Genomic DNA, 27491 nt, shown 5'->3' on the forward strand with positions numbered 1-27491 from the left:
TCCAAGTCACACAAGTCTCCCAGTCACACAAGTCTCCAAGTCACACAAGTCTCCCAGTCACACAAGTCTCCCAGTCACACAAGTCTCCCAGTCACACAAGTCTCCAAGTCACACAAGTCACACGAGTCTCCCAGTCACACAAGTATCCAAGTCACACAAGTCTCCCAGTCACACAAGTCTCCAAGTCACACAAGTCTCCAAGTCACACAAGTCTCCCAGTCACACAAGTCTCCAAGTCACACAAGTCTCCCAGTCACACAAGTCTCCCAGTCACACAAGTCTCCAAGTCACACAAGTCTCCCAGTCACACAAGTCTCCAAGTTACACAAGTCTCCCAGTCACACAAGTCTCCCAATCACACGAGTCTCCAAGTCACATGAGTCTCCCAGTCACACAAGTGTCCCAGTCACACAAGTCTCCAAGTCACACAAGTCTCCCAGTCACACAAGTCTCCCAGTCACACAGGTATCCAAGTCACATGAGTCTCCCAGTCACACAAGTCTCCCAGTCACACAAGTCACATGAGTCTCCCAGTCACACAAGTCTCCCAGTCACACAAGTCTCCCAGACACACAAGTCTCCAAGTCACATGAGTCTCCCAGTCACACAAGTCTCCCAGTCACACAAGTTACTTGGAGACTCATGTGACTGGGAGACTTGTGTGTCTGGGAGACTTGTGTGACTGGGAGAATGAATGAATGAAAACTTTATTTAACAGATTGCAGAATGGGTACAATACAGTATGGCTCAATAGACTTGTGTGACTGGGAGACGTGGTAAATACACAGGTCACATGTTTACAGGAACGTTTGGGAGTTGTATTTTGATTGTATTTCCTGACTGTAGTGAACTAGGCTAGATGTCTGGCCCACTTCCAGTGATGAAGCTAAGCTAGGCTAACGGTCCAGGCGTTCCCTAAGCCCAATGCATGCAGAGAGACGAAAAAGGTATGTATCTTCTTGTCTAACTCCAGGGAAGATGTTAAATAAGCTAATTTCCCAAAATGTTGGAGTTTTCCTTTAAGCAGTTCTCTCTTCCAAAATGGCTGCCTGTAACCATTGGTAACCACTTCCAAAAGAAAATGCCTGGTATCTGTGCAGTGGTAGAGTAGTTAATACATTGGAAAAGTGTTTGTATTACTGTTCCAACCGTGACTTACAAGATCCAGTAGTTAGACACCAATTTCTTTGTTGACGTGTCTTTGCACCGTTGTCGCTTCCAACATGGAGGACAAATTTGCATTCTAAACATTCCGTGAAAGGCCTCAAGTAATTTTCCAAACATTCCTCTCTTATTGATTTTATATTATTTTATTCAAAACCCCTCTTAAGATGTTTTTTTTCTTACACCACACAGAAAACGTCAAAACACAAAAACTTGTCACAAACAGCCAAAAAGGATCATGGGAAACGGAACAACTGATATGGGAGTGAGTCGGGGTTCAAGGGTCAAAAGACGTGTTGACAACTATGACCTCTCTGCTGAGCTACTTAATATAGGCGGCTTTACTGTAACCCGTGCCAGTTTGCATCCCCGGGTCAATTCTTTCAACTTTCAAGGGGATCCAAAATGGCTGCCACAAATGACATCAGATGGGAGTTGTGAGCTAAGGAAAGCAAAGGATTCAAAAACAGAAAACGACCCAAAAAAAAAAAACGACATGAAACACCAAAACTGATTGAGTTGACTCTATTTACAATATTGCCTTTAAAAACCACAGATTCAAAGTGTTCTGCTCTGTAAAATACCCAATGCTATATTTTATTATAAACTAGCCAGCTCGTTACAGCCAGACAAAAGCTAAAAAAGGTTCTGCAAATTCTTCCGTTTGATGAGTTTCGATCTATACCACCTGAGCAGTTTGAGACCTTAACAGGGTAATACCTGTTTTTATTTCCCGTGCGATTCACTTCAAAGTATTCGATAAAATCATCCACGTTTAGCATAAAACAGAATGTTGATTTAAGCGGATTTAAAGCTGCACTGGGTCACTTTGAGAAGAACAACGTACGTACCTCTACAATAACTCGTTGGAAATGCTTGAATATTGTTTATAATCTTGACACAAATCCCCCAAAAAACACCCTTTGAAACCAACATTGTGCTTAGAGGATGTTTTGTGTAGAGAGGGTAGGAGCGGCACAGCCAATCAGATCAATTCTAGTTTCAAACAGTGCTCCAGCAATCCAGTTTTTCCTCTTTCCAAAATATATATCATACTTTACTCAAACTTTTCAGAGTTTACACCCCCCCCCCCCCAAATAAAATAACAACCCGGTGCAGCTTCAAGTTGATTCCGATGGCTTGTGTGGAGATGACCAGAGAACCAAACTCTACATTCTTTAGATGACTCTCGGGGGACGAAACGACCACCTTGATATCGCATGAAAATAAAACAAGAATTACCCCTTTTTTCTTTTACACGATGAAAATAATAAAACATTAAAGCGTTTTTTTGCCAACAGTCAAAAACTGTTTCAACAGTGTTCCTACGGCGGTAGTTCCCCCTCCACAGCCCTGCATGTACCCAGCGGTGTCTCGCAGGATTTAAAAAAATAATTCCTCTCGGGAAACGGGGGCAACAAGTGCAGCCTGGTCTGTAAATAGTGCTTCTACTATGATGGACGATGTCTGTTAACTGTGACACAGCTTGTTCAACCTGAATGAAATACGTCTGTTTTATCTACCTATAACAGAAGTCTGAGACAGTAAAAAAAAAACTAAAAAAACATCAACAGCTTTTGTCTAGGGGCAGAAATGGCAAATCCCCCCCCCCTCAAAAAAGAGCTATTCTCCCTCCAAAACGTCATCCCCTACACCCCCCCCCCCGGTTCCCAGTAAATGCCTAAAAGCAATTCAAACACACACAGTGGGGGGCATAACGTTGCCTAACTCAGCCTGAGCTCTACGACAGGCCTCTCTACTCATTATAGTATCTATGTACAGGGTACAGAGCTTTGTCACAGGGGCCAGAAGATATACTGTAATCATAATGTAATCACCATTCATTAAATTAATTTGTATCGAGGAGAGGACGAGATGCAATCGGGAGATTGTTTGCATTTCGGGGGGGGGGGGGGGGGGGGGGGGGGTAGTGTCCAAATGCTCCGGGTGGATACAGGAGAAAAGATCACACATTTGGGGGGCTGGATGAGAGAATAGAATTGGATCATATCTGTGTGAATATAATAGTTTCTGGCAAATGGTAGCTAGTGGACACAAGACATCACACTGTATACCCAGATACTGTTATCTGTGTATGTGTGTGTATGTGTGTGATATCCATAGGGTAGTGTTGGAATGTCCAGCAGGGGGAGCTCTCTTCTCATGGCTGAGATCAGATATCACAGACGGAGGATACAGCAAAGATGACGGGAGAGGAAGAGGCTTCATCCAGGAAGTTGGGATGTTGCTGTAGCTGAGCTACTGTCTCCACTAGCAAGGAAAACAGAGACTGAGAGCTGGTCTAAACCACATGTAGACTGGGAGCTGGTCTAGACCACATGTAGACTGGGAGCTGGTCTAGACCACATGTAGACTGGGTACCAGTCTAGACCACATGTAGACTGGGTACCAGTCTAGACCACATCGGCAACACACAGGGAAGACATGGGTTAAATTGAATTTACAAATGATTGTTAGCGCTTGTTTTAATCTTTAGTGTGCCAGACGGGTGGGGTTTGCAGTGCAGGGTCAAGTCAGACAATGTCAACTAAGCTATCAATCACAGAAGAGGTCAAATCGACTTTCAATCATATTCGTACAGTTGTTCGAAATTTCTCACACCTGTGTATTTTCCGACACGGCAAACCCCAACCACCTGAAAAAACAAAGAAACGCTACAAATCTTTTTTGTCGTTTTGCAAATTTGACCCATGTCCGAATGCAGCAGGGGCATCGTAATAGCGTTTGGGACCGTTGTAGTTGTTGTGGCAACCAGAAGCCCACACACCCTCGGTTGTAAAGAGTCCAAAGTGGAGATATTAATAGCCTACAAGTTGTCGTCGTTAGGAATTCACAAGCTGCACCGGAGCCTCTCCCCTGCAGTAGTCTGCCAGGTCTCGCTGACAAAAATCTCCCCATTTTTCTTTTGCAGAGCTGTATAAATTCCCAGAGAGACGTAGACGACAAACTGGTGACTGGTCCCACACTCTGCCACTGTTAGTCCTTTAACCTACACACAGCTACTGGTTTACACTTAGGTCTCATGGGGGGGGGGGGTTCTGAACTCTTGGAATGATTACAAATGAATCGTTGATAAAATCTCCCTTTTCTGTGAAACCATTGCATATATATATATATATATATATATATCATTATTATTATCATTATTATTATCATTATATAAAAAGAAACACATATAGACTCTACAGTGATATTCTATCGTTTACAGAGAAATAAAATCTGCAGGATCACACTTGTCATTTTGTTGTTGCCGTTGTTGTTGTTGCCGTTGTTGTTGTTATTGTTCTCTAGTCTAGCTCTGGGTCCAGAGGTTGAAGCTGAAAACAGACAGAATGAAACGGGTGGAAAACGGGGACGGAGAGCGAGACGCTAGTCGTCGTCGTCGTCATCATCGTCGTCGTCCTCCCCTTCATCCTCCGCGTCCCTCTTCCTCTTCTCCCCTCGGACTCCGGCCTTCTCCTCTGTTGGAAAGAGAGAGGCGACAACCAATCACAACGTTAGGAGTGTGCCTGACTGACGAGACAAGTGACCAATTGGAATGTTTAGAACTGACGTGACCGGCAGGATAGCCATCGTCCAGACGTCACATGTTGCTACTACTGACGAGACACGATGCGAGAGGAGAAAGAACAGAATCACTAGGGCTGTCGATATTAACGCGTAAAAGGAATTCCACAATTAATCACATTGCGCTTTTTGACCCTGACTGCCTCCCCAAACCCCTAAAGCAACTTCTAAAGTTTCCGAACAGGCTTTTGTATTGAACCCAGTTGTAATGCAGGTTGCAGTTCGATAGACTTCACAGCGAAGCGACGAGTAGTATCATCTCTACAGGCTGTAGTATGAACACACACACACACACACACACACACACACACACACACACACACACACAGATGTAGTGTGACAGCTCAATCCAACTTAAAATATGTAAATAAAGTACTTATCGACCACAGGAAAAGGTACATATTGTACGTTATGTTATAGCCATATGTAATAAACATATTTAGGAAAATGTACAATGTGTAGGTATTACAAATAAGTTATATATTTATACATTTACAGGATGATTATGTCAGTGAATCAGTGTAAACTTAAAGGTGCTATAGATAACATTCAGCCACTAGATGTCGCACTGGAGCACCACCAGCATGTCATTTATCCAATCAGGTGCATTCCACGTAGGGAAATGGGAAGTAGGGAGGGGACACATGCATGCATGCAACATGTAAACAATAACATACATTTTGGATACATTTTAACTCAATCAGCGCCAGACCCGAGTATAGTTATTTCTTTTATTTGATATTTCTATTCATTACAGGCACACGGACTCTGGGTTAACATGGGGAATCATCCTGAGATCGCCAAAGTGCAATACCGGCCGCATCCTCCCAGGTGGCAGTATCGAGCACCCTTTGAAACCTTGTATCTTGGCCTGTGTAACGTTCAAATGTCTCCGGGCGCAGTTTTCTTTGTCAGGCGAGTGGAGCGGTTATCCCAATCGCATTGAGAAGCATCAAATGCCACCGATGCATCTGTTGTGGTGGATTATGTTGGCAACGCGATGGACACCAATACTGGGACTCTCGATCAGACAATTGGAATATTCTTTATGGGGTACCTCCTAGTGAAGGTAAGGACTCAATTATATCAATCCTGCTTTGATCCAACCATGATTTCACATCGATCGCAATGTGTGTACTCCACAGCGTATGCCATTGGTGACGATCAAAGCATCAAAAAACGACCCCCCCCCCCCCCCCTTTCATGCATTTATGATGAAACAAAATACCTATTATATACATTTGATTTGGAAATAGTAGCGTGTCCAGGCGAGAAACGCCAACGCTTTTAGTGAAATTCACGTATTGCTGCATATGGTCATTTTCTGGGATTAGACAGGATCACTCTAAAACTATACTTATATTTACCACGGTATAACACACGAACGTATGGATGAACAAATTTATTCTTTTTCACATATTGAACGATAGATAGTTGATGTCAAATGGGCCATAGTATTGTATCCATAGCTATAATATAGAATATAGATATAGCCCTACAAACACCGCCACTTAGATCTCTTAGAGCGTTGGCGTGGTAGGAACAAAAGATGCTCAAGTCCGTGGCGTCCAAAGAGTTAATCAATATTTTTGGGGAGGAAAAGCAATACTTTTATTCCACACCTTTCTAAATGCTCTATGGATGTATGATTTATAAATTAATATCTATCTATCTGTCTGTCTATCACAGTTTCTCTATATCCAGTGCACTCCGTAGATCGGCTGTCAGACAGGCACGCACTCCTTGCACGTAAACGGAGGATATAGAGGTGCTCATCCTTGGTTTTATAATAAAATCGAAAAAAGACAAAGAGGCATAATAGTCAACAAACATTGGAAGTTGTTGTGGATGTTGATGATGATCCAGAAAATATAAATGAAAAGGACTCTGAGCCAGAATGCTGGACAGTGATGATGACAATCACAGTGAAGGAATTATGCCTTTGAAGCTATGATTTGAAGTGGTCTGACAACATATAATGCATTGTGCAGCTTGAATGAAAATCACCTGTTGATGATTTATGTGTATTTAACTATGCTATTTGGATAACATGCAGAGATGGACATCGATAGGAGCCCACAACAGAAAAGGAGGAGAGCTATATGATGGAGGGGCCTTTTGTGTGTGTGTGTGTGTGTGTGTGTGTGTGTGTGTGTGTGTGTGTGTGTGTGTGTGTGTGTGTGTGTGTGTGTCTGTGTGTGTGTCTGTGTGTGTGTGTGTGTGTGTGTGTGTGTGTGTGTGTGTGTGTGTGTGTGTGTGTGTGTGTGTGTGTGTGTGTGTGGAGGGGATTGCAGGGAGATATTGGTCCAAATATGAATGCAAAAAAATAACCAGAACAATATCCAAATAAATAGCTGTCACTCACTGAGGACATACAACACCTATATAGAATTGTCCATGTTGAAAAAAAAAATCCCTGGTAAACCATGTAGTTATTCAAAAAAGAAAGAGAAAACTAAAGGTTTTTCACTGGGCATGAAATATGTATGCTCACACAAAGGTAATGTATGATGGTGACTTTACACTGCACCACAAATGAAGGGTAGGTTCCCCGTCATAAAAGTTGCACTTGATACAGACTCAAAGAATACGCTCAGAATTGGCAAAAATACAACACTATGTCCAGGCGAACCTTGTCTATGTAGGCTTTAGACTAGGGTTGCAAATTGTATCTATAGCACCTTTAAAATATATTACAGGAAATATCATCCAGGTTCTCTATGCCTGTTAGACATAAAGGTGGGTTGGTGCCCCTTGTATTTGTTACGAAATTCAATTGATTGGATTTACGGAGCTGTAAGTGGTATTTTTTGTTGGTTAAAATAAGTGGTCTACGTGTTAAAATAATAGCTACTACATTCCGACAGCCATCACTGATATAGAGTGCTTTCTCCTGATTGGATAAAGTGGGAACAGGATACAAGGACATTTAGTTTGTGTTTACTGCAGAGTGGAGGGACCTGGAGAGCCATGGTGCTGACCAGACACTCTATATCAGTGATGGCTGTTTACTGCAGAGTGGAGGGACCTGGAGAGCCATGGTGCTGACCAGACACTCTATATCAGTGATGGCTGTTTACTGCAGAGTGGAGGGACCTGGAGAGCCATGGTACTGACCAGACACTCTATATCAGTGATGGCTGTTTACTGCAGAGTGGAGGGACCTGGAGAGCCATGGTGCTGACCAGACACTCTATATCAGTGATGGCTGTTTACTGCAGAGTGGAGGGACCTGGAGAGCCATGGTGCTGACCAGACACTCTATTAGCAGTGATGGCTGTTTACTGCAGAGTGGAGGGACCTGGAGAGCCATGGTGCTGACCAGACACTCTATTATCAGTGATGGCTGTTTACTGCAGAGTGGAGGGACCTGGAGAGCCATGTTACTGACCAGACACTCTATTATCAGTGATGGCTGTTTACTGCAGAGTGGAGGGACCTGGAGAGCCATGGTGCTGACCAGACACTCTATTATCAGTGATGGCTGTCGGAATCTATAGCTATTTAACACTTATTTTAACAAAGATATACCACTTACCTTTCATTTTGAGTCATAGTCATACAGATGTGGAGTATTCGAGATAATATACTGGTAGTCATATTATGAATTATGTTGTTAAGTATGGTACAAGGCTGAGTTATGATATCCTGTGATGCAGTTATCAGAGACAGCTGCCCCATCGGTCAACAGATATTGTTACATCAGAGAACAATGTTTTCACAAAATGATTTGCCACTTAGCATTATTGAAGACTTTGAGTACATAACCGCTCTGTCATGTACGTTCATGACTGCAGACCCTACAGATGCATTTTGATATGTATTTTTTTGTAATTAATCACTTATCATATGATTAATGCGTTGAAATAATGTTTGACATTCCTATTAATTGATGATTTGAGAAGTACATTTTTTTGTAGAATTACCTATCTCTGCTTTCTTTTCCTTTGGCTGGATAATATGAAATGCTTGAACTGTACCTGTAGGTATCTATAGTGTATAGTGTATATGTAAAGTGTGTATGTAAAGTGTGTATGTATAGTGTATAGTGCATATATATGTATAGTGTATAGTATTTAGTACTATAGTATATAGTAATACATTTACACAGTACTCCATTTTGACATTTACATAGTACTATATTGTAACATGTACATATATTTTAACATTTACATAGTACTCTATATTTTAACATGTACATAGTACTCTATATTTTAACATTTACATAGTACTATATTTTGTGCACTGCATATTTTAATAAAACTCTATTCATTTCTGGGGCAGCTATTTTTCCATGTCATGGGAGTCTATGACTTCAAAGACTTACCATGACTTCCTCACATATTTACTGTGTGTGTGCGTGTGTGTATGTACACATGTATGTGCATATATGCATGTATGTGTGCAAGCATTTCCATGTGTGTGCTTATATTAGGGGTGTGTGGAGACGCCATTATCTGTTTAATCAACAACATTATCTGTATCTGATTAATCAACAACATTATCTGTATCTGTTCAAGCAACAACATTATCTGTATCTGTTTAATCAACATTATCTGTATCTGTTCAATCAACAACATTACACACATTAGACTGACAGACACACTTCTGCCTACACATGGCATTGTCTCTTTAGATAAGGCATACATACATATGTGTGTGTGTTTGTGTGTGACAGAGAGTGTGTTCATGTATATGAGTCTACTTTTAACACATTCACAATGAAACCACAGACACCATTATAGTTCAACACCAGCATAATGTGTGCGTGTGTGTACGTACGTACGTGTGTACTGCTGGTCCTCATCAGTATACCAGGGAGCCAGTGACACCAGTGTTCTTAGGTTGTGATTCCAGCTAAGGTGCAGTGTGTTGCTAGGCAACCACAGGACTGACAGCTAAGTAATACACAGCCCTCTGCGTTTTGTGATGCACATAGTAATATGTCCCTGTCATTGTAAACAACAATGAACGGCAAGTATGAAACAAACACATAATCACACAATGGTGGACGAAGTACACAGTTATTTTTAGTAGTAAAAAGTACAAAAACCCAGATAAAATAGTACTCTGGTGAAAGTAAAATTCATCTATTAAAGATTCTACTTAAAGGAACATGCCAACATTATGGGAAATGTGCTTTGTATTTTCTTCTCCAGAGTCAGCCAAGAAGATAGATACCAAAGTATTTATATACATATACAGTATATATATTATACTGTATATATATTTATTCTTGCCGTATATATATATGTATCCACATTTGTCTGTACATACCTGCACATAATCCTTTTACATATCTATAGATACTATATCTATATCTGTACATATCCCTTACCTACTCTAACTAGTAATGCTGCTGGCTATTACCATAGTGTATTTATACCTGTATCACTGCACATATTAATATTACAACTCTGTACATACATCTGATTATAGCATTATTACTCAGTAGTACTCATTTATATATTTTATACCCAGTTGAATCACCTGTACATTCTATATTACTATTGCACTTTACTGTTACATTTGCACTCTGGTTGGATGCCAAACTTATTTTCATTGTACTGTACTTGTGCTGTATAATGACAATACAGCATTTCCCATAACATTGGTGTGTTTCTCTAAAAAACCACTATATAGATATCAGGATATCATATTGGCTTTTACTATTATGATGATACATTTCTACCCATCATGATTCAATATTCTGCTTACCTTCCTCTTCCTCCTCTGCAAACTCATCCTCATCCTCCTCATCCTGGGAGAGAGAGAGAGAGAGAGAGAAAGAGAGAGATGAGAGTTGAGGGCAAGGAGAAATAAGCAAGACAAGTCTGTCAGTTCCTCCACATACAGAAAGGGACAAAAACATCAAATTCCAGAGGGAATCCCAAAATGCCTATGACAGTTGTCTAAAAATTATATATTTTCCAGCTCCTTTTAAAAGATGTTTCCATGTTTCTAGCATTATTCTAACAGATAGTCAAAGATAAAATCTGTAATCTAGTATTATTATAACAGCTAGTCAGAGATGCCATCTGTAATCTAATATTATTCTAACAGAGATGAGTCATCTCAACTCATCTCATCTCTTCTCAACTCATCTCATTCATTGGGGAAGACCCGGCATTCCTCCCCTATAACATGAATTTCAGAAGAAAAAACAATACTTTTGACATTTATTGTTGACATGGGAGAATATGAAATATTCTCAATATGAATATTGAAGGCGAATGTCCCACATATCAATAATCCACATGTGTTCTTCCTGAGGCCCGGGACAGTTCAGTCAGTACCAGCCAGCACCCCATTCATTCTCTAGGAGCAGTCCCAGAAGTACATCCTGGTGACATCACAAATCTGATGGTTGTCTCTGTTTTCTAGCTTTAGGAGAGTGGTGCATGTGCACAAATACTGACTGAACTGTCCTGGGGCACAGGAAGAACATTATGTGAATTCTTAAAATGGGTGGCATTATCTTTTAAAGGTAGAATCTGTAATGTCATCAGCAACCTCCCCGTTTGGTATTGCACGTTTTTTTTTTTTTTTTTTTGTGTGGGCTAGAGTTGAGTGGGGATAGTGGAGGGTTGCTATATCTATTATTGTTACATAGTAACTTATTATAGTGTGAATTTCTCAGACCAAAACAAAAAATGTAAACAAAGTGCAATACCAAGCAGGGCTTTAGAGGTCACTGTGTGACGACATTACAGATTCAACCTTTAAAAACAAAGACCAACAGCTAGTGTAGGCTGAGCTCAGACACTCACTCACTCACCGGACAGATCACAATGCATTCTGGGTGTTTTCTCAAGTCTAACACGACAACTAGGGCAGACTCACACTACAGCACATTGACCACATGTAGGCCAAACCAGGCCGTCTCACACAACCTCCAAAGACTGGGATGGTAGATAGAGAGAGAGAGAGAGAGAGAGAGAGAGAGAGAGAGAGAGAGAGAGAGAGAGAGAGAGAGAGAGAGAGAGAGAGAGAGAGAGAGAGAGAGAGAGAGAGAGAGAGAGAGAGAGAGAGAGAGAGAGAGAGAGAGAGAGAGAGAGAGAGAGAGAGAGAGAGAGAGAGAGAGATATTTCTGTAAACACCCCAATCAATGGCATGTTGTCTGGAACGGCCATTTTGGTGCAACACAAGGTCAAAGCTGGTCAGGCCTGGGGTCAATTGGTCAATTCAGAGGATTCAGGAGGTATAATTGTTCTTCAGAGGCCTCCTTCCTGAAAAGGGCCTGGTTTACGCTTTAACACATTTTAGAGCATTGGTTCTCAATAGCTTTAATATCAGGATGTGACATTATGTGTGTGATGTGGTATTTATGTTTACAAGCAGGTGGAATATTGGAGTATCATCAGTATTATAGTTGGTGTAAAAACAGGAGGAAAAGCTGACTGTGAGGAACACTGCTGTTTCTAAATTACACTACTCGTACCTGTGTTATATTAACATCTATGCTGCCTCCTTTCTTATCTCCTCTCTCTGGGTCCTCCTCTCCTCTCTTCCTCTGTCAATATCCTCCTCTCCTCTGTGTCCCTCTCTCCTTTCTTCCCCTCTCATCCTTTCTCCTATCCTCTCCCCCCTCTCTCCTCTTCTCAGTGTCCTTCTCTCCCCTTTCCTCCTCTCCCTCTCTGCTCTCTTCTCCACATCTGTGTTCTCCTCTCCTCTCTTCTCTGTGCCATCCTCTCCACTCCTCTCTCCCCCTTCTCTCCTATCTTATGTGTCCTCCTCTCCCATGCTCTCTCCTCCTCTCTGTATCCTCCTCTCCTCTGTGTCCTCCTCTCCTTTCTGTGTTTTCCACTCCTCTCTTCTGCTCTCCTCCTCTCCTGTGTCCTCCTCTCCTCTCTGTCCTCCACTCCTCTCTTCTGCTCTCTCCTCCTCTCCTCTCTTAAATGTGTCCTCCTCTCCTCTCTTCTCTGTGTCATCCTCTTTTCTCTGTGTCCTCTTCTCCCCTCTTCTCTCATCTTCTCCTCTCTGTGTCCTCCTCTCCTCTCTCAGCCAGTGACCTTTAAACTTCAGCAAACAGGAACCAAGCAAGGGGTAATGCTGGGGGGGGGGGTTATTTCAATACAATATCTATTTGGATCCATAAGACTACAGAGGGAATGATAACATGTGTAATATAATTTACAGCTTATTCATTAGACCAGTCACTGTAATGTTATTACTTGAATTGGAACAGTAAGACTTTATATTACAGGGGAAAGTAATGTGATTACAATAATGTGATTACAGTGAAGTGTGACCCCCAATGCTGGTCTTGCCAGCGAGGCCAGTTCAGGGGGTTGAGAACCAGCGCTTTAAGGAAACCAGGCCTCTGGATGAATTGAGCAGTGATTGACCCCGTCAGGCCACCGTACTCTCTTGCCCACCTGAACGCCCTGTTTCATCAGATAGGACAGCCCCACCTCTCCTGCATCAGAAGCCTCCTCATCCTCGTCTTCATCCTCATCGTAGTCTCCCGTGGGACCCGCCCCATCCTCGCCCTCCTCATCGTCATCTACAAGCAGAGGAAGGTTTCAGTGAATGATACAGCCACACTGATCCAGCACAAGATGAACACAATGAAAATCCTGTTTTTCAGTCTTGTTGCATTTTTTTGTATGTCAATGTATGTTGATGTAAAATGACCCTAAATGTTAGAACTGTTGTTGTTGTTTGTGAAAATGATGACTAAAGCCCTTTGATCTATATCCTCCTGGATACCAACGGAATCAAACCATTTCAGATATCCAATCCGCTTCCTCGAAGTGACTGCAGAATCTACTCTGATCACCCATCACTCTGTCAGTGATACCGTTAGTTGTCAGTAGTTGTAAATGATATCAGCTTGCTAGTCCGCAAACAAGTCATGAAATTAGTTTGCAACAATGTAGTTAATTTGAGTGATAAAGCAATTTATAATTTTTGGCCAGTAAAGTATCTCTCTGGCTGGTAGTTTTTAAATCTAAAGCCAAAAAGTTTATTTTGTTCCCTGTTTTTCAGCATTTAGCTACAGGCAAACAATGATACAGATAAACAATGCCTTATAAACGGGTGGGTGTTATATTATTTCAAGATAATAAAGAGTAGCTATAATGAGTCAATAGATAACAAAGCAGTAATGGCATATAGGTTACTCGCCATAAACTTCATGGCTCATCACCTACTCTGTGTATTCAGGAGGTGGTGTCAGAGAGGCAACGACCCATGTGACCTAAGGATAGTAGTACTGAACTTGAAAAACATGGCAATAATTTTTTAAATGTTCAATTGCAAATGTAATCAATTGTTTTGTTGTTTTTTCTGGTAAATTAATCGTTTCGATTAATCGACTAATCGATAAAGATAGTCAACAGATTAATTGATAACAAAATAATCGTTAGTTGCTAATAACAACCAACCCCAACAGGGGATGGTCATCTTTGAGGCGGTCAGATGCGCAGTTTGGCGCGGAGCACATTTGGCTGAATAGTGAGATGTAGCACATTTGACCTGGTCAGCAACATTGTTGCAAACCTTGCCTCAGAGACACTGTACGAGAGGTAGTCTACTATACTATTGACAGACTGACTAATACACTAGGCTACTATGTTACATTTATTTGTGCAAGGATTCTTCTCTCCATGTACATCCCGTCCTTGCAATTCGACTCGCAACAACGAACATACTCGAGGCTATGAGTCGACTGACAGCGATACAGCTACCGCGCCTATTTGACCGTGAGATGTCTGGCTAGCAAGCCAGCTATGGGTTATACAGGTTGGGTAGCGGATTCATTTAGAACGATGATTCCTCTCGAGCCGAACTACATGTGCATTAAACGGTTTTAACACACTCCTGCTGACCAATCCGATAAGAGTCTTCACCCAGGCCATGGTGAAGAAACACTCCTGACATTAACATTCCACATTGATAAGCTAAGAGAAAAACCTGTTCACTTCACGACTTCAGTAATGATGAGTCTTCAGACAGTAATAACATGATCCGAGTACACACTCACATACAACTTCACTCTTGCACTATCATCTGCCTCTGAGTCTAGGGCCTCTTTTTTCTCCTCACACTCACACTCTCGCTCGCTCTCTCTCACACACACTCTGTTTCTCTCTCTCTCTCACACACACACACCATCCAACCCGTCCCCCCTAACCTCTCCCCCAGACTAACCGTCGTCATCGGCCTCTGAGTCTGGAGCCTCGTTGTCCTCCTGGTCGAAGCCGTCCAGGTATGTGACCTGAGGGAGCAGCTCAAACACACTCTCTCTGTACTCCTCCAGGGTGGTGATCTCACAGTTAAACAGATCCAGGCTGCGCAGACTCTTCAGGTTTTGCTGTTGACACAATATGGACACGGAACAAAGTCAGTCTATTAACACACACACACACACTTTATATATATATTAGAGGTGGGCATAGATAATTTTTTTTAATCTAGATTAATCTATCTGCAATCCTGGATTTAATCTAGATTAATCTAGATTAAAATGGCTAAAAAAAAAAAAAAAAAAACCTGCCGAAGGCATTCAAAATATGTGTGTTCTACCCAAATAATGACCAGAAGTAAGTCCTTACTTTTTCTTTCCTCCTTATGTTTCTCAGGCCAGGTGGCCCATTACACCATGAGCCCATCTCCCGTTTCCAAAATGCATTACAGACTGTTTGAAAAAGTTGTTTTGCTATGATAATTGGTAATGAAATATCAAAATAATGTTCAATAAGATGTACTTGTGTTTAATAAGTTGTTTTATTCAGAAGTTAACACAAATAAATAATATTACCAGTACAGTACAGTATCTAGCACACTCTCAGGAGCAAAACAGAAAGAATAATTTCAAACTTGAACTATGTGACATGGCTTGAATCAACTGCTCCAGTGGAGTTGCTCAGTGGCCAATGGTGTCAACTGTGGTTGTACTGGGCAGCTCCCAGGTGTGAATGGAACTGTGTGAATGTGAAGCAGGGCGTTCCTGAAAAAGAGCATATGTGCTCAGCGAACCTACCCTGGGTAAATAAAGGTAAAAAAAAAATGTAAAATAATAATAAAAAAAAAAAAAAAATTAGATTAATGCGTTAATTATATTATCGCGCGATACTAGTATAGCGTTAATGCAGCACGTTAACGCCGTTAACGGCCCAGCTCTAATATATATTCACATGTTAAAGGAACACGCCAACATTATGGAAAAAGAAAGAAAGCAGATAAGGACCGGCTAGCCTATAGCTGTTTGCCAAAAACACCTTTCCCGGAGTTTTAAGCTAGGCCGTATTCACTTCCATTAATTTGTGCTAAACTAGGCTAGTTTTCTACTGAACGCGCAGAGAGGAAATCTTCTTGTCTGACTCTGGAAAAAAAACGGTAAACACATTTCCCATAATGTTGGGAATCCTTTAACAACCCTTTAAGCCCCACCACCAAAAGTAACAACATAGATATGTAGATGTGCTGTCATTCTCTAGTTGACTGACTAAGCTCTGGATACAAGGACTAACACTAGACAACATGCTGTCATTCTCTAGTTCAGTGATTCCCAACCTGGGGTCCGCGGACCCCTGGGGGTCCGCCAGGGGGGCGCAGGGGGTCCGCCAGACCACAGATGATTTGAGTTTTTTTTTTTTTATCATCAGAAGCATGAATAGTCTCTCCACTACAATAAAAAAATAAAGATAAATAAATAAACATCTAGACATGATTTTTGAATGTTAACAGTAGGCTACCGGGTAGCCGCTAAAACGCGAATCAGTTGACTGTATCACTTTCTGTAGCTAGCCTAGCACGCTAGTTAACTTTCTCGGCTCGTCTGCAGTCAGCCGCCAGAGGCGAAAATGTGTGACAAACGAAAAGGAGATGATGGCAGCTCATCTGCAAAAAAAGTTAGGACCTACAGCAATCGCGAAAATTACATCACCATGGGCTTCACTGAGGGACCAGACAAACGACCTGAGTGTGTGATTTGTGGAGAAAAGTTGGCAAACTCGAGCCTGAAGCCCAGCAAGCTGAAGAGACATCAGGCGTCTAAGCACCCAGAAACCGTTGGGAAGGATCCAGACTTTTTTCGGAGGAAAGAACAGTCTCTCAAGGCAAACAAGCCTGTTGATGTTAGAGTAGCGTGGAGCAGGGGTGGCAGTGATTTACAGAAGGCTACCGAAGCCTCCTTTGAGTGTTTTGCAAAAGCAAAGAAACCGCACAATATTGGCGAGCAGCTCATCAAACCAGCCTGCATCAAAATGGTTTAGAAACTGTGCGGCCCACAGGTGGCGGATAAACAAAAATCAGTACCACTCTCGAACAATGTAGTGAAATACCGAATTGATAAGATGTCAAGTGATTGCGAGCAGCAGCTGTCAGAAAAGCTTAGAAAGGGTCCATTTGCCATACAACTTGATGAAACTACAACTGTCGCAGACGAGGCTGTGCTCATCGTTTATGTGCAATATATTGAAAATGAGGATCTGAAGCAGGACATTCTCATGTCAGTCAACCTTACTACCACCACTCGAGGTGAGGATATTTTTACTGCAGTGGATTCTTACTTCATTCAACATAAATGCAAACCGTTCACCATTAGGGCCTGATTTGAGAGGATGAATACAGGATTTGAATATTGGCCAAAATTTTGAAATACATAAGGTGCAAGATTAGATTTGTTGATTGAAGGCACAAGTCAAAGAAGCATAGTGGGTCTAATTATGATGCATATGCCTGTGTATAAGCAGTTTGTTATTAAAATGACAAAAAAAAAATATTAAACCCAGCTAGGACAGATTCTCTCTGCTACTGATTGGAATTTCCTGTCTCATATTTAGTTTAATTTGTTGCATTGATTTGTTCCATAAATGCAAACCGTTCACCATTAGGGACTGATTTGAGAGGATGAATACAGGATTTGAATATTGGCCAAACATTTTGAAATGCATATGGTGCAAGATGAGATTTGTTGATTGAAGGCACAAGTCAAAGAAGCATAGTGGGTCTAATTGTGATGCATATGCCTGTGTATAAGCAGTTTGTTATTAAAATGAAAAAAAAAAAGTATTTTATGGTATCTTATTAGGAGGGGGTCCGCGAATTTCATCAGAGATGTTTGGGGGTCCCTGGGGGGAAAAAGGTTGGGAACCACTGCTCTAGTTGACTGACTGAGCTCTTGATACAAGGACTACACTATACAACGTCATGTGTGTGTGTGTGTGTGTGTGTGTGTGTGTGTGTGTGTGTGTGTGTGTGTGTGTGTGTGTGTGTGTGTGTGTGTGTGTGTGTGTGTGTGTGTGTGTGACTGACCAGGGCCTCCACGTGGCTGAGCTCTTTGATCTTGTTGCCGCTGAGGTTGAGGTAGGTCAGGTTGGGACTCTTCTCCCACAGCGTCTCCAGGTTCCCTGAGATGTTGTTGTCGCTCAACTCCAGCTGCACCAGGAGATGGAGAGTCAGGTCACATCCTCATGTACTACACTCCTCAAATACTCTGTATACTCTATTTACTACACTCATATTACTATATATTATGCACAGGAAATATATAGATAGAGAGAGATAGATAGATACTTTATTAATCCCCTTGGGGAAATTCAGGGTATCTCGCAGCTCACAACAGTATACAGACATTGACCGTTCCCATACAGTTATTACACGTTATGTCTGCATCATGAATTAAAAATAAGTACATGATAAAATTCAATTAAGTCATACCCATCAATATTAATAAGAGCGTGATTATTAATTAATTAATATACTTTACACCCCTGCAAATACTCTGTATATTCTATTTACTACACTCTTATTACTATATATTATGTACAGAAAATATATTCTTTCCACCCCTACAAATACTCTGTATACTCTATTTACTACACTCTTATTACTATATATTATGTACAGAAAATATATTCTTTCCACCCCTACAAATACTCTGTATACTCTATATATTTACTACACTCCTATTCCTGTATATCCTGTACAGCAGTGACACTTCTCACACTCTGTTTTTGACCTTTGACCTTTCAGCGTTCACCCCACTGGATCTGCATAATACCTTCTTATTACCTGTGTATATATTTCCACACAATATCTTTTAAATATTTTCCGTCACTTCCCATTGCCCTGCAGTTTAAAATGAACATCGCTTAAACACAGACAGTAGTCATTTTAAGTAGCCTTTTGCACTTGGTTGTCTGTTTTTACTTTTACTTTTATTGCTGGATTGTATCACATGGAGTGTTTCTCTTTTTATTTTCCGTGCTGTCGTTGAGATGTTTTGTTGTTTGTTTGTCTTTGTTGCTTGTTGGTGAAGCTGCAATAAAGTTGTCTGAATCTGAATCTGAATCTTTACAATGACGGGTCATTTAACCTCCAACCCACTGACCACCAGGTTTTCATGCTATTTTCTGTGAACTCGTTTTCAAAGGAATTCTTCCCACACAATCTAAAGTTGGTTTTGCAGGTTAATCGGAAGGCTAGGCAAGTGAAATGTACCCAATTTAATATTTAGATTTGTATTGACAAACACCCCTAAGCTGCGCCTCTTGTACAGGCACTCAGTGTTGGAACCCCGAAGCGGGTTGTGAAATGATATATTACAAATACAACATCACGTGTATAATATTTGGTATTGATGCTTTTTCTTGTGAAATAAAGAATATTTGAAGTCTAAAACTCCTCCTCCAATCGTTAATTAAATATAAATCCTAAAAATAATTATATCCTGAAAATGGGAAATAAAAACCATTACTACGTGTCAAATAATATGTGTTTTTATAATACATCCACAGAGCTTTTAGAAGGGTGCAGAATAAAAGTATTGCCCCCCCCCCCCCCCCCCCATGCTGGTGCTCTAGTGGGACATCTAGTGGCACCTTTAACTACATAGGGGGGTCAGGAACAGGAATCCCTCTGCTTTTATGAACCAGAGAAGTCGAGAACCACCGCTCTACCTCAGGAAGCCAGACTGTCTCTAACCTTGGGCAGCTTGGCCAGAGTTAGGGGTTGGTGGTACAGTAAGACTGTCTCTTACCTTGCGTAGCTTGGACAGGTTAGGGTTTGGTGGTACAGTAAGACTGTCTCTTACCTTGCGTAGCTTGGGCAGAGTTAGGGTTTAGTGGTACAGTAAGACTGTCTCTTACCTTGCGTAGCTTGGGCAGAGTTAGGGTTTAGTGGTACAGTAAGACTGTCTCTTACCTTGCGTAGCTTGTGCAGAGTTAGGGTTTAGTGGTACAGTAAGACTGTAAGACTGTCTCTTACCTTGCGTAGCTTGGGCAGTGATGGCAGCTTGGCCAGGGAGGTCAGGCCTACATTAACCATGCTGAGAAACTCCAACTCCTTGAAGTGATCTGTCAAACCCTCCACCTCTCCATCGCTGGAGCGACAGTTGTCTACAACCAGCTCTGCCACCTGGGGGAAAGAGACAGAGGGGGGGGGGGGGGTTGAGAGAGAGAGAAAGGGAGAGAGATGGGGGGTGAGGGAGGGAGAGAGAGGGGGTTGAGAGAGAGGCGGGAGAGGGGGGGGATAAAGAGATAAAAAGTGAAAGATAGCGAGGAAGAGAGATGTGAGAGAGAGATAGGAGAGAGAAAGGAAGAGATTGGGAAGAGAGAGGGGGCAGAGAGGGAGAGGGGAAAAGAGGGAGAGAGGGGGATAAAAAAGAGAGGGAGAGAGAAACAGAGTCATGTTTTTTTCCATTAACCTGAATATTGAGAGGTTACAATCTCAATATTACAAACTCTCCTTCTCCCGCTCTCTAGTTCTTATTGTGTTGTAGTCCCTCGCCCTTCTTGGAATCATGATTGAATCGTGATTGCAGACGCTGGTTGCTATGGTCACTTTAGATAACTGTCAACCACTACAAGAATGAAATGTAAAATCAAGGGTAGCCTGAACATATATACACATTTATATACATAAAATCAAGGGTAGCCTGAATCCAGCCCCTGAATCACCCACTTAATAATAATAATAATAATAATAATAATAATAATAATAATAATAATAATAATATAATAATAATAATAATAATAATAATAATAATAATAATAATTTCGCTGCATTTGACCTATCCTAACCACTTAGGAGCAGTGGGCAGAACTGTTAGAGGTTAAGTGTCTTGCTCAAGGGCACTTCTGGGATCGAACCGGCAGGAACCTTCAGATTACCAGACGACCGCTCCTGAGCTTTCTGCCTTTTTACAAATGAAATGCACTGAATCATATAATTGTAATAGTAATTTTGAAATAATGCAGGAATTCATGATCCAGGGACCAGGGGGTGGATCAGACTACATCCAGGGGGTGGATCATCATCAGACTACATCCAGGGGGTGGATCAGACTACATCCAGGGGGTGGATCAGACTACATCCAGGGGTGGATCAAACTACATCCAGGGGGTGGATCAGACTACATCCAGGGGTGGATCAGACTACATCCAGGGGGTGGATCAGACTACATCCAGGGGGTGGATCAGAGTAATAGTTTTAAACAGGAGTGGCTGCTGAGCTGCTGCGCATGATGCCTGTCATCTGACTCCAGGAAATTAATGACTAGAGAGATATCAGTCATCTACCTACAGTTAGAGAATCAGTCATCTAACTACATAGCTTCAGTCATCTAACTACATAGAGCATCAGTCATCTAACTACATAGAGCTTCAGTCATCTAACTACATAGAGCTTCAGTCATCTACCTACAGTTAGAGCATCAGTCATCTACCTACACATAGAGCATCAGTCATCTACCTACACATAGAGCATCAGTCATCTACCTACAGTTAGAGCATCAGTCATCTACCTACACATAGAGCATCAGTCATCTACCTACACATAGAGCATCAGTCATCTACCTACAGTTAGAGCATCAGTCATCTACCTACACATAGAGCATCAGTCATCTACCTACAGTTAGAGCATCAGTCATCTACCTACACATAGAGCATCAGTAATCTACCTACAGTTAGAGCATCAGTCATCTACCTACACATAGAGCATCAGTCATCTACCTACAGTTAGAGCATCAGTCATCTACCTACACATAGAGCTTTCAGTCATCTACCTACAGTTAGAGCATCAGTCAGGCATAAAATAAAATATTGTTTGTTTCCTGTTGGTTGTCAGTTAATGCCATGGGTAGGTAGGGCATTTTTTGTATTATTATTATTATTATTATTATTATTATTATTATTATTATTATTATTATTATTATTATTATTATTATTATTATTATTATTACACACAGTGTTCAACAAAACAGCCATGCAACAACTATACCCGTAAACAGAATCTACACTGACTGGATCCTAGGTCTGAACATAATGAGGAAATACCACGACTACGATGATTTTCTGCATTCATATTTGTGAATGACATGTTTTGCTAAATAAATAATGGACTTTTTCCAGAGACCAATCTCATCTTAATCATCATCATCATCACTATCATTATTACATAGGCCTGCCACGATAACACATTTTGCTGGGCGATTAATTGCCCCCGAAAATATCGCGATAAGCGATATTATTGCGACCGGTTAGAGAATTTTTTTTGGAGAAATTTATTTCCCAAAAGTTCTCAATTTTCTTTTAAAAATTCACTAATATAATGATAATAGCATAATAATGCAAGGACACCATTTCAAAGTGCAATAAACTTGTATTTAACATTGGAAGACATTTTAAATATCCTAAATTAAAAAATGCTCAGTTTGATTGTTTATTATAAAATAAACTGAAACTGGAAACAAGCCCTCTGTCTGGCTTTTTGTGTCATCCTTTTAACATGTACATGTATTATTAATGTACCTTGCGCCGCGGTACCATGTACAAAATGTTAATAAAGTGTGAGGAAAAAACTGGAAACGTAATAAATAAAAAGGCAGCGAAACAATAATCAAATAAAGACCAAAATATATACTATCTCTATTGGAATGGAGACTTCAGCACAGGATAAACTAGGGATGTGCAAAAATAATCCAGATCGATTGATCACATGATGTACTCGAGTACTCGTGGAGGAAAACGCTGTACAAAATAAACGTATTTTCCGGTGTTTTAGACTTTTATTTTGAAGCCCACCGCTCCGTCTTTTCCGGTGTTTTAGACTTTTATTTTGAAGCCCACCGACCGGACCGGAAGTATTGTTGTGATTATCCTAGCAGAAGTTCTTGTCTCGTCCGGTTCTGTGTTTTTGAGCTAATGATAAAACAAATGTTGAGATTGTTGGTGAACAACTAACTTTAGGTTAGTTTTAACGTTAGCTACTAACGTTAGATGCAGCTACTACAGGCAATCAACGATGAGGAGGAAGCGTCAAATCCGTATATAATAGAATAGTAGCCCTGTGGTGCGTAGGCACGACTCGAAACTACCTGTTATAATAAATGAATTCATGTTTAACTTGTCCCCGTGTCCAGTCCTTTGACTAGCCCCACCCGTTCATTGTAAACAATGATGCATGTAATTGTATTAACGTTATTCTGTGTTGTAGCTATGCTATACGTTGTATTTCATTTGTTAGCTATTTAGCTAATGTTGTTAGCATTGAATGAGCATCAACGCTCGATCTTTCATCTTTATTTAGCAGTCCAGTTTCTCCGGGCAGTAGCGAGTAACTACTTGGGTCTAAAAATAGCTAACATTACACTACAAATAACGCTACGTGGTTAAAAGGAGCAACACTATTGAGAAATGTAGTTAAGCTATGTGGCGTTTCCCCACGGAGCTCCCGTGCTGTGCTCTGTAGTAAAGCCAGCGGCCCGCCTCCCCACACGGAGAGTGACTGACGAGGGGTACTGGTTCCGCCTCATTAAAACAAACGCGCAAATAGCAATTAATTGCGCCCGTCAAAATCATTGCATTCATTTTAATTATCGCGGCTATTAATCGATTTATTGCTTATCGCGGCAGGCCTATTATTACAGTTCTTACAGAATAAACACATGTATTCAGGAATTGAGTGTTATAAACATTAATAAAGCCTTTATTTTAAGTAACACCTTCTATGCAGTCCATGTCTGGAATGCATTATAAACATACTTATAATGCGTTATAATCTGCTCATAACACTAGAATTATAGTTATAAGCACTCGTAAATATGAATAATGCTTTACAACAACAAAGCAATTTATAATGACTTATACGGTCAAGTGTCATAATAATTCATAATTGCTGGTCATTAATTTTCTTTCCTGCAATGATCATCGTGGATTACAAATCAATGGAAGTGGATACGGACCACTAGCCTACCTCTCCCGGAGTTTTAAGCTATGCTAGTAGTGGTCCGTATCCGCTTCCATTCATTTGTGTTAAACTAGGCTAGCTTGCAGCCAGATAGCTTTCTACTGAACGCACAGGGAGACAATTGGTATCCATCTTCTTGTCTGACTTTGGAGAAGACAGTACAGCGCATTTCCCATAATGTTGGCGTGTTGTTTTAAGGAGTCACTTTTGTTGATCAAACGCTTACCAAAAAGTTAAATATACAGCTACAGGTAAAGTAGAAATTGTATTATCTATAATTTGAGTAAATTGAGTGTTTAGAGTGAGTCTTTCTGGGGAAACATTACATTTGTGGAATGTAAATGTCCAACATTCAGTTGTTACTGGTACTCAATTAATGTTAATGTTAAAATAATAGCTCTACATTCCAACAGCCATCACTGATATTATAGTGTTTGGTCAGTAACATGGGTCTCCCAGTCCCTCCACTCTGTAGTAAACACAAAATAAATGTTCTGGTATCCCGTTCCCACTTTATCCAATCAGGAGAGAGAACTCCATAGAAAAATAAGAAATACAAACTAGTTTTAAGCAAATATGAGCAGAGTGGTCAGAGTGGAGACCCATGGCTGAGAGAGTGTAGAGATGAATGTAGAGCTATTTAGCACTTATTTTAACAAAAAAATACCACTTACAGCACCTTTAAACAATTCAATTAATTTTACGTTTTGTGTGTTGCATAAATGATATTATTTGTTCACTTTACTTAAACAGTGCTATAGAATAGATAACATTCAACCACTAGATGTCGCACTAGAGCACCAGCATGCCATTTATCCAATCAGGTGCATTTCTCTCTGGAAATGGGAAATGGGAAAAGTAAACATTCATTTTGGACCCACCAAAGTTTTTTAAATGATCAATTCATTAATCAATATTTGATTGATTGCGGAAAGCAATACTTTTATTCCACAACTTTCTAAAAGCATATACCTCACCATCAGCCAAGTTTGTGTTTGTACAAACTACCGGTATGTCTTATTACAAACAAGATACGTTTACTTTCTAGAATTTACCAAAAAAACAAGATTTGGCGGTATGAACGTCTTGAATTGACCTTTCACCAAGTGTAATAATCCCTTCTTTCTCGTCGTCATCTTCATCATCACTCTCGTGGTTCTACAAGAGGTGGGTTCTGTAGCCCTCTATGTGTGTGTGTGTGTGCTCTCTACGCTGTATTCGTCACGCCTATGAAACACTACACTCTGGAACCATCTACCATTCAGATGGTGACGGGAAGCCTTCTCGCTTGTATTTGTGTCAAATTTGAAAATGAGGCTAATTCGGCTGACATTGAGAGCAAGGCTGTGATTAAAGGAGGTGACAACACAAGCTTGGCGAATAATAAGGGGGGGGGGGGACAAAACTAAACACCCCAATATTAAAAACTCAAATATCACATCTGCCAATGACATGGGTCATTATGACGTAGCTTCCTGTCAAATATGAATTATTTAGCATCTTGATAATATTAGCGAGAGATATGAAGTGGCTCTCTGGCTGCCACCTGCGTCGTTAATAAACTCCATTACACACACGATACTATACGCTACGACTTGTTGTATAACCGCAATGGAAAAGGTGATTTGGTAGAGTATAGAAGACAAGGGTGAACCGGCATGAATGAATAAACCTGGCCTGGAGAGGAGGCTTGACAGCTTCCCTGCGTTCCCTCGCTGTGTGTGTGTGTGCGCGTGCGTGTTGTGTGTCTCCGGGAGCTGGGTGTTTAGCCTACTGTAATCCACGAGAATAGTATGTGTGCGTGCACGGGAGGGGAGATATGGGGGGGGGGGGGTCTGGTCTGAGCCAGGCTTGAGCCCCCCCCCCCCCTCCACACACACACACCATCTGCCGGCTTCCCTCAATTCATAAAACAGAGAGGCAGACAGACATCCGGGACGATCTCCAAAAGTTCATAACCGTCGAACACGGACCGTTGTGTTAAAACTTTTATTCAAGGTTGTGTGCGGACCATTCGCGTGGGAAAAAGCCCCGATACGCAGAGACTAGAAGTTGGGTTACATAATAATAATCAAGCCACATCATGGAGTCCAAAGACATAACCGCTCTCCTGTGGGGTTTAGCATTTTTAAATATCTGTCGTTGTATAAAAAAAATTAAAAAAAAAACAGTCGGTTATCGAATCTAAAATTGTGGAGCGGTTTTTCAATTCCGTATTTAAATGAGTGTAAAAAAAAGGCATTTTTTTCAAACCGGCACCGCCGTTACAGAGCGTTCATAAAGACGTTACAAAATGACTTCCAGTAGTCCACCCTTCCCCTCCCTCCAGGAGGAACAGCTCCACCGCACAGTCTGACGCCGCCGCCAGCAGCAGCCACAGTAGCCCGCGCGTCCTGCTGAGAGCGGCTCGTCGAGCTGTTTAGTAGCGCGTCTCTTTCGACAAACGCGCTTTTATGATCATTTAATTTGACTTTAAAACAACGTGTTACTTAAACCGAAACATCATTGCAATGGCATTGGGGGGGAGGGGGGGGGGGTAAATAGGTCGAAGTTAAACCCATCCGAGAACTAAAATGTCCGCTCGTTATAGAGAGAGGGAGAGAGAGAGAGGGAGAGAGAGAGAGAGAGGGGACGACGAAGGAGACCCGTTGTTGTTGTTGTTGATGTGGTGACGGTGCCGTGCGCTTCCAGGGGCTACACTCGCGGTGAGCTCCGAAATGCGTAATTACGCACGAAACGGCTCGTTGTGTGTGCGCGGTTCGCCGATCAAATATATTAAAAAAAATGCTTTTGGGATTAATATGATTTATCATTAAGCCGAGTTTCAAAACTAGCGTTTTGAAAAAAAAAGTTACACTATTTTTTTTACCCGCGTCGCCTGTCAATACTCCGGTCTGGATGAATCGAGTGTCGAGTCAAAACGGATTTAAGCTCTCTCTCTCAATTGTGAAGTTCTTGTAAAGCGACTCTCCATAAGTATTATGTCGCCTGGATGTTTGATCGAAATGCTTTTGATCTTCTCGTGTCGGTCCGCGGAGCCACCTTGAGCCAAGAGGAGGAGGAGGAGGGGACGCTGCTTGCGAAGATGCTTCCACATCAGTGCGATCCGTGTTCTTGTGTTTCAGTTTTTTTTTTAACATAGTTTGTCAAATCAACATTATAATACCGTGGCGGCGGGCGAACCTGACATTTATAGTGGAAGTACCCAAAAACAAACTTGCTATCAGTCTCGCATCATTAACCGGAGCCCATGTGAGCGAGCGGGAGGGGGGGGCGCAGGCTCCTTCCATGCATCACCCCGTAGTCTATTTCAGGCTACAATTAAAACGTTATTAAAAAATAAAAGCTCAACCTTGCATGCTTACCTCCGCCGGTGTCCTGTTCCTCAGTTCTAAACTGATCCTCTTCTTCATCTCCATCTCGAAATAATACAATTAAAAACACTAAACGCGTTGGATGAAAATGGCAATCAAAAAAATGTTGAGTAAAAACTCTGCGCGGCTTTAGACCAGTAGCTCGGCTATCGCGGATGGCCACAGCTT

At 41.3% G+C, this 27491-nt stretch overlaps 1 protein-coding gene across 2 annotated transcripts; it reads right to left on the minus strand.

Annotated features, from left to right (window-relative positions):
- Positions 1–4373: 4373 nt before the first annotated feature.
- Positions 4374–27491, minus strand: anp32e (acidic (leucine-rich) nuclear phosphoprotein 32 family, member E). Of its 2 annotated transcripts, none has more exons than XM_084313432.1 (7): positions 27315–27491; positions 19969–20118; positions 18016–18138; positions 14908–15070; positions 13167–13258; positions 10471–10513; positions 4374–4646 (listed from the first exon to the last, which is right to left on the minus strand). In XM_084313432.1, exons 1-7 carry the CDS (start codon positions 27366–27368, stop codon positions 4555–4557), a joined length of 717 nt encoding a protein of 238 aa, XP_084169558.1. In that variant the 5' UTR covers positions 27369–27491; the 3' UTR covers positions 4374–4554. The 2 variants fall into 2 exon arrangements, with proteins under 2 accessions (XP_084169558.1, XP_084169557.1); XM_084313431.1 differs by having other exon boundaries at positions 13131–13258.

The sequence above is a fragment of the Notolepis coatsorum genome (genome assembly GCF_963971535.1).
Source record: "Notolepis coatsorum genome assembly, chromosome: 4".
NCBI classification, from domain to species: domain Eukaryota; kingdom Metazoa; phylum Chordata; class Actinopteri; order Aulopiformes; family Paralepididae; genus Notolepis; species Notolepis coatsorum.

Excerpts from the sequence above, each read along its gene's own strand:
- anp32e (XM_084313431.1), bottom strand. The coding sequence starts at position 27,368 with ATGGAGATGAAGAAGAGGATCAGTTTAGAACTGAGGAACAGGACACCG. Across the intron at positions 20,119-27,314 it reads GGAACAGGACACCGGCGGAG|GTGGCAGAGCTGGTTGTAGA; the intron begins GTAAGCATGCAA and ends TCTTTCCCCCAG. Across the intron at positions 10,514-13,130 it reads TGATGAAACAGGGCGTTCAG|GATGAGGAGGATGAGGATGA; the intron begins GTGGGCAAGAGA and ends TCTCTCTCCCAG.